Genomic DNA, 12,709 nt, shown 5'->3' with positions numbered 1-12,709 from the left:
TGTCGAACTCTGCTAGCAGACGTTCAAATGAACTTAACTGTTCAACTGAACGGTAAAACTGACCGAGTCAGTTGTTCACAAATCTTTTTTAGTTAAGCAAAGGCTCAGTGTACGATTTCATCTGTGTTTTTTCATTACAATCATAAATCAACTACTACATGAATTATTTTGAGACCTAGCCTATCATGTGTCCAATTATCTTTTACAAACATGTCTTTATAATGCTACTGTCTTGATCTATTTTTCTATGCGAACGTAAAACTAACAGTGTATTCCGTGGTTGGGTAGAACTCCGCAGCCAGTCGTTCAAATGGACGAAACAACTGTGCATTTAAACGATAAAACGGACCGAGTGAGTGGTTCACAAGTCTTTTTACTTAGGCAAAGGCAGCGGCACCGTGCTTGTTTTCATCTTTTTTTTCATGGCATCAGTAATCAACTAACTATATTAATTATTATAGTCTTCGTTCAATTATCAGTTATAAACATGTCTTTATGATGTTCCTGCTTTCATCTATTTTTCTCTGCGAATACACATAGAAGTTGATTGGAGAACTGAGCTAGAGGACCCAATAAGGTATCCTCCAATAAGGTATATCTGCAGACTGCAAGTCGGGGAGGACCGGGTATGAAGCAAGAGATCATGTTGTAGTAATCCACCTTCAAACGTTCGAATGAACGAAACAATTGAACGAGTCACTAGAAAAAAGGACTTGTGAATTGTTTGCGAACTGCACATCACACTAGCACTCACAGGCGGCCCAGTCCTCATGCAGCAGTCCCTCCCAGCTGCAGTCAGAGCAGGAGATGTTCACCCCTCCGTGTCCAGAGACTGCACATGAATCACGCATGCGGGAAGCCGCTGCTTACATTGAGGGCGGAATGTAAATGTAAAATGTTCTTTGTCTAAAATAAATCACTGCACAAAAATAAATCATTGCATTTGACTCACACAGCTTCAGTCACTCACATCGTCCACTGTGTGTGCCTCTCTGTGACATAAGCTAAACATCTAGCTGGCTAGCTCGTCATGTCTCAGTCTAAACTGTTCCCTTACAAAACCCTGAATGGGAATCAAACCCTGAATTCAAAGGCTGGTTGAAGACATTTATTGGAGATGATACACGGGCATACCTGTATTGTAATGCTAATTTCTACGCCAAACTTAGTGATGTAAAAAAACACATGACAACTCAAAAACATACTCAAAAGGCAAAGCCTTATAACAGTTCCACCCAAAACAAGCTGCCATTTATGGTTAAAAAAATTGACTCAAAAAAGACTGAGGCCACCACGGCATTAGCTATCACTGAACACTGTTCCATGCTGGAATGTGATCACATTGGAGAAGCATGTAGAGCTGCTTTCTCAGACTCCACTGCTGCTACCCACTTCAAAATGCACAGGACAAAATGCAAAGAAATTATTAATTGTGTTCTAGCACTATACTTTCTGAAAAAGTTGGTTGCGTTTCAGCCTCCTCCTCGATGAGTCCATGTAAGTGTTTCTAAGTACCTGGGGGTTGTGATAAGGTACTTTAGTGACACCAAGCAGACAACTGTATCAACATTTCTGGGGCTTGTTGAGTTGGAGGCCAAATCAATAGCCTGTGCTGTTGTGGCTTTCCTCGAGAAGTGTTGTCTTAAAAAAGAGAAACTCCTGGGGATGCCTCTGTTATGACGGGGATTAATAATGGGGTCCATAAAGTTCTGAAGGAGGAGTATGGCCTCAAAGATCTGGTTCTTATTCGCTGTGTGTGCCACTCTGCAGCTTGCTATAAGTCATGCTTCCAATGACACCATCCCCCGTAGTGTGTAGTACTTGGTACAAGAGACTTATAACTGGTTTTCAGTGTCTCCAAAGCACGTGGAGGCCTACAAGGCCATATATGAGACCATCAACTGTGGGGAGAAACCTTTACAGATAACCAGGGTGTGTACCACACGTTGGCTGTCAGTTGAACCCACGGTTTCATGCATTTTGGACCAGTGGGAGGAGCTTAGGCTGCATTTCGCAGTCACCAAGTCCAGTGAACACTGCTACATGGCTGTATACTCCATGTACAGTGATCCTCAAAGCATATTGTATCTGACTTTTTTGATGTCAGTGCTGGGTGAGGTACACTTCAAGGCTTTTGATGGACAGCAGGTAAATCATTTTAAGCTACTTGACATCTTGGTTAGCCTGATCAAGTCTGTGAGAAACAGGGTGCTGAATCCACTGGCAAATGTTGATGTACTCAAAGGGCCAATAGATGGATACATAAGTCCCAAACTGTACCTTGGTTACCTTTTTGAGTCAAAGGCAGCTGAGCTCCACCTTGTGCCTGGGGATGAAAACAATGTCCAAAAGCGGTGTGTAGTCTTTACCATCTCCCTCACTAATGAGTTGAGGGTGAGACTGCCGGACAACATCGAAGCATTGCAGTATATGTCAGTTTTCAATGTGGAGGAAACTCTAAAGCACAATAAGAGAAATAGAAAAAATAGCCAAGCTCCTTGGTTACTCCCCTGCAGAGACAGACAAGATTGTCCAGCAATGGCGTGCCATCCATCTTAGTAAATGGAATGTGACAAAAAACACACTGGGCTTCTGAAGTTTGGAAGTTCAGGGATGCAACTGATTTAAACCTGTTTTAAGAACTTGCCATGACTGCTGTGTCAGTGTTCTCCTTGCCACACTTGAATGCTGAAGTTGAGAGAGTATTCAGCCAAATGAGTGTGCAAACTTAGAAATCAGATGCCCTTGCAGACCCTTAACTCCATCCTGTACATCCGATATGGACTGAAGCTGTCTGGTGAGGCTTGCTATGAGCACCAGCTGCCTCATAATGTTTTGCAGCTTTTTGGCACATCACCTGCTTTCTGATTTAAGTCAGCTCCCTCAGTTGCTGAACCTGCCATAGAGAGCCTTGACCAAAATGACGATGACCTACTCTTTCTGTGACCCAGCACAGCCTGTGTGTGTGGAGTGGGGTCTGGAAAAAGACCAAAACAAGGACCAGAGTAGTTACCATAATTTTCTCACATTGCCATTTTTTCTATTGTGTTTTTTGGTCCATTTAGATCTGTGTTTCCCAATCCTGGTCCTCCGGACCCAAAGGGGTGCATGTTTTGCCCTAGCATTCACACAAGTGATTCAAATTCAAGACCTGATGATAGGTTGATTACATCAATCAAGTGTGTAAGTGGTAGGTGTTATGGAAATTTTGGACTAAGGTATGTTTGAGAAATGTCTGTCTTTCCATTGGCTGGTATGTAGATCTCTACTTTGATTGTGACACACATGTCTGTATGATATCAGAGGATTATTAGGTATTTGGGCCATGTCCTCCTGCCTAGACAAAGAAGGGTGTCAGATGGGCCACAACTTACCACACCCCTTTTACTGATTGTGCATGTATGGAGTCAGAGACTCCTCGGACGATTATGTTTGTAACAGTTTGACCCGTCTCTCTTATTTGAAAATAATTAATAAACTTTTAATTGTGCCTAGAGAATTTCATCTCTGTACTTCCTTATTTAAGAGCGTCGATAGATGGAATTACCATCACATAGGGCATCATTTAAAACAGGTGTGTTAGTGCTAGGGCAAAAATAAAAACATGCACCCCTTTGGGGGAACAAAATGAATGCAACCGTTAGTCAGGGGAGAAACACTACACAAAGTCCATTATCCTCCACTAAGAAAGGTTTATCCTACAAACTACCCTTGTATGGTATGTTCTAACCTATGGTCCATGGGCCTATTCATAGAGTCTATTACAATCACATGGACAACTCCTATCAGGTGGTATGGACAGGATGTATGGATAGGATGTGTGGGGCCCATCAGTAACGGGCATCACGTCCTATCCATTGTCCTTTGTTCAGAGTTAGTCAGAACTTATGCATTGTGTTAAGTTTCTCATGCCCATATTCTGTCAATCTGAAAGAGCCATGGATCACTGTTCATTGTTCCTTCCGGTAAACGAGATTCTAAGTCCTGAAAGAGCCATGGATCATCTTTCATTTCGTTAATAGTTCCTTCCGGTGAACGAGATTTGAAGATAACGAAGATCCTACTGAGGTATATCATGAGTCACGATTCACCAAAGAGATTTGTTCAAAAAGAACTAATCATTTGCAAACGACCCATTACTAATTGCAACAGTAGCTAGCTGAGTGAAGATGGCAGCAAAATCGCTAAATAAAACCCCATCTAAATCTGTTGATGTATGTCTCATTTGAGGTGCAGAAAAACATAACCTTTTCCTAGGTAAATAGTCGTTATAGCGACGATGGGTGCCCTACGCACTCGCATTAGAAGATATAATTGGACCGGCAACGCTGAATGATGGTATTACTAAAGCGGTATATTGCTCCTGTCGCAAGCTAGTGCTATAATGTAAGTGTGGATGAGGTAGAAAGATTGGCACTTTTGCGAGGGGAAAATTCAGAACTGAAAAAAATCAGGTCGCGTGGCAGTCTCAAACCCCAGGTGTACCAAAAGATAACAAACATTTGTGTCCTTTGTCTTGTTTTGACCTGCATATGCTGCTGCGATTCCTTTTGCATTCAGAACATGACACTGATTCTTGATTTGGAGGCCTACCCATCAACCCCAAAACTCGCATGTTCATCAGTCCCCCCCCCACCCATGTAAAACTGCTCCGTAATCAAGATTTTCTTTGCATCCTTTTCTTTTCTTGCTTTCCTTTTTGAAGTACCGCTGTTACAGCGTTTTTGATCCATAATCCATAAAAGAAAAAAACTACAACACTAAAGTTACAAATTGGATTGATGCCATGCTAGGTTAGACCAAATTGACAGTTGTTACTCTAAAAAAATTCTAACAAAAAAATACATTATGTATGTATGTATGATTTCATAGTCATACATACATTGGTAAAACTAATGAAATGTGAAGATTTGGCCATTCCCATTAAGTTACTGCCAACATATTGCTTCCTCTTGGAGCCACGATCTGCAGTGTTATTATTGACTAAAATTGAATGATAACAAAAACAGTAGGCAGTGGTGTAAAATACTGTACTTAAGTAGTTTTATGGATTATCTGTATTGGAGTTTTTATATTTCTGTCGACTTTCACTTTTTCTTCACTACATCTAAAAACAATATGTATATACATTTACTTTGTTACATTAACAATGAACTCGTCGTTACTCACTACAAAATAACATCTTAATATACAGTATCTCACAGTATCTCCTTATTTCATAATTTCAAAGCTCATCTAGGAGATATTAGCATTTATATCAGTAACACAATATTTACTGTGATTTAGCCTACAATTTACAATATTTACAGTATATTCTCTCACACACATGACAGCTCCAAACAACTGGATGGATTCCTGGCCTGTTCAGCAGATCCAAAGAGGAGGGAGAAAGCGGAAAGAGGGAGGGAGCAAGAGGAGACAGAGGGAGGAATGAAGCAAGAGGAGAGAGTGAGGGAGAAAGAGGATAGGGTAAAGGGAGGAAGGAGTTGAGGGAAAGAGGAAGTAATAAGGGAAATGATGGGAACACGGAGAGAGCAAGAGGAGAAAGGAGTTGAGAGATGGAGGTTGAAAATAAATAAAACTTGGAGTAAGAAAACTATTTTATATGTCTTACTTTCACTTTTGATACTTAAGTACATATTATATGAGCTAAAATTACCTTTAAGGCTTTTACTCAAGTGATTTTCTTTTTGATGACTTTCACTTTTACCAGAGTCACTTTTAAGAACAATATCTTTAATTTTAATCAAGTATGACAATCAAGTACACTACACTACTGGCGGTAGGTCCCTCCCACTATGTCAACATCGAATGGAAGCTGTACCAAGCTCATCTGCGCTGTGCTCAGTAGCATGGGGCTGAGGTTACTGCTTGGTCCAACGCTATTTTCTTGGTGATGTCAGCAACCTTTTACTCTACTGTAGTCAGTAATACAAAGTCCCTGGCGCTCTGGTGACATGGCATCTGGAACACACAAGTGGAATTGGTATCAAAGAAAAACCTGTCTGGTTTTGAAGGACACTCACCATGGCATTGTACTGGGCAAGAGTGGGTTGTTAGAACATAAAGACAGTTTTTGTTAAGAGCATAAATGTGGTAGAGGTCATCAGCCAGCAACATAATAACAGAGTCGTACACCTCACAACTGTATAGTTTTGTATTGCTGATCATTATGGCACCTATTGATGGTGTCCTACAGTAAATCACTTTCACTCTAACAATTATTGTTTTATAAATGTTTGTTCATAGTTACAATTATGACTTTACCCACACTCATAATAGCAATTTATTACAGTATAAAGCGGACATTTCTTATTTAGAATTTCAAGCTTGCTGAACTTACTGTATGACACAGATTATTGCTCATCCATGTTACAGCATAAACATAAAACGTTAATACATTTTAATTTCAATTCATATATTTTTTCACAAAATATTTTACAATCGTGTCTCTGGGAATTTTGAAAACTGACCTCTACCGGAACTGTCTTTGGGCTCGGAAAGCTCATTAGTTGCAGTACCATAAGTCACCTCTGGGTTTGCGGGGCTGCAGCTGGATTCTATTATTTTTCTGCCTCAACCCTGGCTCCTTTACCAGAACCGTGGCCGATTGGTTAGAACTGGTTAGATCACTACCATAAGACTGATATTCGTGTAGCGTTTTGTAAGATCTCGGGATCAGGCGGCTTTGCTAGGCTAATGTACGATATCTATATTTTCAAAAGTGACATTATATAAAGTATTTAATAAAAATGTATCACTTATTGTTACATTGTTTTAAAAAAAAATTAACAATGTATTTAATTAATATGTGTATTTATTTTTTTCAGTTTGACTGATTTGTTGGTCCATAAAACATTTTCAGAAGCCGTACTATAGCGGAACACATATGTCCGTACACTTTTCCCAGACGAGTTTGATAGAAGATGCGCCGAAGAAAGACGTACTTAGATCGTTCCTAGCACAGCCGAAAAGACCCGAACATTGATTTGCACCAACGTAGATCTCCTATGAAATGAACAATAGCTGTTGTTTTTATTTGACTGCAATGCAGACACATCACTCTGCGTTTTGATACTGATAATCACCATCTTGTGGTTCTCCAAGTACGCTTCGTCTAACATTGAAAACTGTGAAAAGGTGAAATGTAACTTTCAATGTTGCTCGTTAAGTAGAAAACAGTGTTCGCCTACTAAAATACTTTAGCTAGTATGTTGTAACTACTGTACTAATATTGGAATTCGACATTGCTCTAAATGGAAAACGTAATTAATGCCACAGGCAATGCAGTCTTATTTGTTTCTTAGCTTGCTTGCTAGACTATCAATTTTAGCTGAATACAGATACCCCTATTTCATTTATCCACAATTAGTGGGCTCTATTCCATTGCATGGGCTTAGTTTGAATAGTACTGTGTCGTTTAAAGCTGCTGCTCTGTGCTGTGTTTATCACTTATCTCTATTTCTGTTTCTATTTAGACTATGGCTTGCCATCATGTGCCTTTTCCCACCTTAAGACCATCATGGAAAGTCGCTCTTGCTGCTTGTAAAGTCAATTGGTCGTGGAAGAGTTGTAGGTTTTCCTGCTCACGCTACGCTCCCATGGAGCCTGGTCCCCAGGACAGACCTAAACCTCCAATGCACACACCTGTTATGCTTAAAGAAGTGCTCTGGTGTTTAGATATTCAACCTGGCCAGGTAAGTCTAACTGTGTGTATGTGTATATGTGTACCTACCTGCCCTTAATATTTAAATAAAGTGGAACAGTAGCTGGGATGTGCTGTGCATTTGTCAATTTTTGCAGTGAGTCATAGGCAAATCTCTTCTTGAAAAGCCTGCAAACTTTCCTTCTCTGTATTTAGAAGGACTTCTTTTCAGAGGGCACATTAGGTCACTAGGATCCCACAGACTTGGCTTTCTTTTACATAGTTACAAAACAGATGGACATGAGTCAAAGGCCTTCTGTTTCTTGTGGGCAGCAAGAGAGAGTGACTCCTGGCCCCCCTGGGTGGCAGAGGGATGATGCACAGACAGGGCAGGTGGGGACAATGGGTCAACAACTTAGTCAGGAATCGTGCCACCTTAAGACTGTTGACAGGACATAGGGTGCTGCTTGCAACGCTTCTGCCTGAATTTTAGCACCTCATACTGTAACTCCTCCACTGTCCGCCCATTGACCAACTGTCCCAAGAAAGCTTGCCAACAGCCTGCCATTAACAAGTGTTAGGTGGATTTTTGCTGTCATTCTAGTCCCTTCACATTGACGGGCACTGACAAATGGAGGATGTTGCCTAGCTAAATAGTATGGTATTACTGTATAGGGTTTGGGCCTCTATTCCATAGGCTGATGGAAAAGTCGGAAGACTTGCATTATTGGAAAACTTTACACCTTCCTTTTAAAAGGTGTAATTTTTTACATAAGACCTGTCAGAATTCTGACTTCACATAGTGCCACATACATTCTTGTGTGTGTGTGTGTGTGTGTGTATGTGTGTGTGTGTGTGTGTGTGTGTGTGTTTATATGTATATGTGTATATGTATGTATGTGTGTATATATATTTAAATAAAATAAGTGGCTGAGAACACTTATTTAAATCATCATTCTGCAGGTTATCTGCCTTGCTCTGCAATCTACAAACATTTGGGTTACAAGTCATATGCTTTAACCCAGTGTTTCTGAAACCTCTCCTTGGTACCAGAAATCTCACAATTTGGTTGTTGCCCTGATCTAGCTCATCTGAGCTAGATTATTAGCTGACAAGTTGATTCAGGTGTCCTGGCTCTGGTATACGTCTACATGGCCTGTCTTTAAATGATGTTGAGCTTGTCTTTGCATTTTATCTTTGGTGGTGTTCAGGGTATGAAATTATTTGCTGCTAAGCATTATATGTGGGTAGGTTTTTAGCCTTATGAAATGTACTTGCTAAACTATCTGCCAAACTGGCAGGTGAATGTACTGAAATAGTAATGTTAAAAAATTTCAATTGCTCAGAGGGAATTACTTATGTTTGCATTATACTGAAATCCGCCTGTAATTTCAGTGAGAAAATATGCTTGCATTTTTGAAGGAATACTGTAGTAAGGCGTCATAGCAAGATAATCGTTTCTGTACTGACAGCGAAGTGGTAAGGATATTTGAAGAGAGAGGAATCTCCCAGACTGAAGACTCTACAATGTCTATAAGTTTAAAGGTTTTCTATGGTAATGCTGCCGCCTGTGTTTTAGTTTTGTGAATAATTAGACCGGTAGCTAGATAATTGGTTCATATTTTCCCTGTATAACCATGGAAAAAGGCAAAATGGCATAATTCTTCACCTCTCAGAGTTAGAGGCCAAGAATGGAAACTATGTTAGCAAGGTGACCACAAAGCCTAACATTTCACTGACAAAACATTTTAATAAAATGTAAAATATAAAGTAATAATATCTAATTCATTTCAATAACCCTGTATAACTGATTTAGAAAATTCACATATTTTTTTAGTTTTGGAAAATGGATTAAGTGGTGAGCCAGTGACTGAAGCTAGGGTAGAGGTGCTGGAGGATCAGCAGGCTGAAGGACTACCGGCAGGAGTTGGAAGACAAAGTCCCAGAGAGTAGTGAGACAGTGACTGAACCTACAGAGAGACAGTGGTGGGCAAGATTATAGGAATAAAATCCTGATCTATGAACATATATTGTTAATATTAGTGTAGGTTATTATAAAGCCATTAATAGATAGGGGCTTTATAAAGTATTCATTCATCGCTTTCACATTACAATACAAGTCATGTATTAGTAGTTTTCCTATTAATAACCTCTTTACCACCTTCTTTTAGCCTTAAATATTTAACTTAAATGTAAATAATTTCATAGGACATGGATATCTGTAAAACATCCAAAACCTTTCTCAGAACATTTTGTTGCTACATCTAAAATGCTGACTGTATACAACATTTGCAGAGCTGTAATTCTCAGCTTTTTATTTTAGGAAATTAGCTTTAAAATACTAAACATATCCTTGGAGGATTTGTAGAATTTCAATAATAATAAAAACAAAATTATAAAGATGGGGAGGAGCCTTTGAAACAATTACATTTATTTGTGTTGGGGACCAACATCGACTATCGTTGTACGCCTTTCTACGCCCCCTGACATGCCCCTCTGCACCTCACGCCCACCACTTTAGCCCTTTTTTGATCCAGAAACAGCCCTGATCATGATGGTGAGAAAAAGGCAATTAACAATGGCGAACAGGCTATTAGAGTCAGGGATGTGCAGAGTGACTGGCACCCAGAAATAAAACTTTTACCACAGCATTCCCCTCTGGGGAATGTCTAGTTGGTCAGGGGTTCATCATACAGCAAGATAATGCCCCAAGACATTCATCCAGGCTATGTCAGAATTACAGTTGTGCTCAATAGTTTGCATACCCTTGGATTATTGGTAATATATGTACCATTTGTAAAGAACATGAGTGAGCAGGCAAATCAGGTGTCTTTTATTTCTTATGGGATTCACATTCAACTATAGGTCATAACAGAATGGCTCAATCATAAAACAAAACATGGTAACAAAGAAAAAAACGAACTGACCCTGTTCAAAATTCTGCATATCCTTAGTTCTTAATTCTGTGTATTGGCCCCTTTAGCATCAATGACAGCGTGCAGTCTTTTGTAATAGTTGCAGGTGTTCTTCCAGGTGTAATAGCTGCCTGTATGTTTTGGCAAAATGCTTCCAGGTCATGCAAAGTCTTGGTCGTCTTGCATGAATCGCACGTTTGAGATCTCCCCAGAGTGGCTCGATGATATTATAGTCAGGAAACTGTGATGGCCACTCCAGAACCTTTTTCTGCTCTAATCACTGGAGTGTCAACTTGGCCTTGTGCTTAGGTTTGTTGTTGTGCTGGAAAGGTCAGTGCATCCCATGCGCAGCTTTTTCGTGCAGAAGAATGCAAATTGTCTGCCGGTATTTTCTGATAACATGATGCATTCATCTTGCCATCAATTTTCACAAGATTCCAAGTGCCTTTAGAGCTCACGCACCCCCAAAACATCAGTGAGCCACCACCATGCTTCACAGTGGGGATGGTATTCTGTTCACTATAGGCTATGACCATAAAGCTCTATTTTGGTCTCATCACTCCAAATTATAGTGTGCCAGAAGCAGTAAGGTGTGTCAAGGTGTCGTCGGGCATATTAAAACCAGGCTTTTTTGTGGGATTGGCGCAGCAAAGGCTTCTTTTTGGCAACTCGACCATGCAGCTCATTTTTGTTCAAGTATTGTCGTATTGTACTCCTTGAAACAACCACACCGTCTTTTTCAAGAGCAGCCTGTATTTCTCCTGAGGTTACCTGTGGGGTTTTGTTTGTATCCCGATCAATTCTTCTGGCAGTTTTGGCTGAAATCTTTCTTGGTCTACCTAACCTTGGCTTGGTTTCATGAGTTCCCTGAATTTTCCACTACTTAAGTGATTGAACAGTACTGACTGGTATTTGCAAGGCTTTGGATATCATTTTATATCCTTTTCAATCTTTACCTTGTTACGCAGGTTTTCAACAAAGCATTCTTTGATTTTCCATTAATCTTGGTCTTTGTGAACATCTCAATAAAGCATATTCTGTTCTTTGTGAGATATGTCAGGGGTTGCATCACATTATTGAATTGTATATTGCTTCTTTTTTTTCAACAAGGATTGCGTTTAATACGTGTTATCCACATTCTGGTAGCTTTTCTTGCATTCTCTTTCTCGTAGCTTTTTGCTCCCTGCCCTTCTGTAAGTGGTCATGTATGATTGCATTATACCTTGACATTAACTGAAATGTCCCTAAGAAATTGGGACTTATTTTTAGGGCCATCTATATTGTTGGTTTTTCATCTAACAGCTATATTCCTAGAGGCCAGGTGCAGCTTTACATCCAATATTCTTTCCAGTAAAGCCTTGTTTTTGTGATTTCTGAAGTCATAAGCCTTTGGTGTTTGCTGTCTATCCTTGACCCTTGCAAAATGGAATGCTACAAGTTCTTAAAATTCCAGTATTAATGCTGGTGTGCATGGTTCCTTTCATGCTCTGGAAGACTATCATTCCACTTGAGCCATTTCACTGTCGCTAAATTCATTACATTTGTACTATTTAGCGCCACAGGATTTGTCTCGAAAGAAAAGAGCACACGAGAAGTAGAAAAACACCTGCTTAGTTTTACTGTTTTTCACCCAGTCTTATTGTTTTCTCACGCCCATTCGCAGATTTTGAATTTAACATATTTTGGGAATTTCCTGCCTTCTGTCTTTTTGCATGTTTTTACTCAAAATTCTCTGCTTGTGCACATCAGTCAGATGTTCTGGTTCCGTCCCGGGTCATCAGAAATATCTGTAGCAGGTGTCTCCGATGGGGTTGTGGGTTATGCTGACAGGGTGTATGTCAGGCTCTGGTGAGATTTGACCAGGGTTGAACATTTTCTTAGTATCCCCCAAGCAACTCTCGTGACCTCTGCTTGCCTCTAATGCTGCTTTGGTTTCTTTAGGGAGTAAAGGGTGTAGAATAAGAATACTACAATATTAGGCATGTTATTCCAAACTTGAGAGAGCATCTCTGGTTTGTCGACTTACAGCTCGCTGAATTAGGTGAACGTACTCAAGCTTTAATATTTATTTTAAGAAATGTGGCCATTACTTTACTGCTGCATGTTTTGCTGTTCTGTTATAGATTTGTCCATCCTTTTCTGTGCGCCA

The 12,709-nt window shown here is 40.0% G+C and overlaps 1 protein-coding gene across 1 annotated transcript in view; it reads left to right on the top strand.

The window, feature by feature from the left end:
* Positions 1 to 6,920: 6,920 nt before the first annotated feature.
* The window catches only part of mettl15 (methyltransferase like 15), a 152,432-nt gene continuing 146,643 nt past the window's right edge, over positions 6,921 to 12,709 (top strand). Inside the window, exons 1-2 of the mRNA XM_010890490.4 lie at positions 6,921 to 7,140; positions 7,479 to 7,697. Coding sequence (XP_010888792.1) covers positions 7,482 to 7,697 — 216 coding nt within the window. The 5' untranslated portion in view covers positions 6,921 to 7,140; positions 7,479 to 7,481. The remainder of the gene's footprint in view (positions 7,141 to 7,478; positions 7,698 to 12,709) is intronic.

The sequence above is a fragment of the Esox lucius genome, chromosome 2 (genome assembly GCF_011004845.1).
Source record: "Esox lucius isolate fEsoLuc1 chromosome 2, fEsoLuc1.pri, whole genome shotgun sequence".
NCBI lineage: Eukaryota > Metazoa > Chordata > Actinopteri > Esociformes > Esocidae > Esox > Esox lucius.
This window is presented reverse-complemented; position numbering and strand designations above follow the sequence as displayed.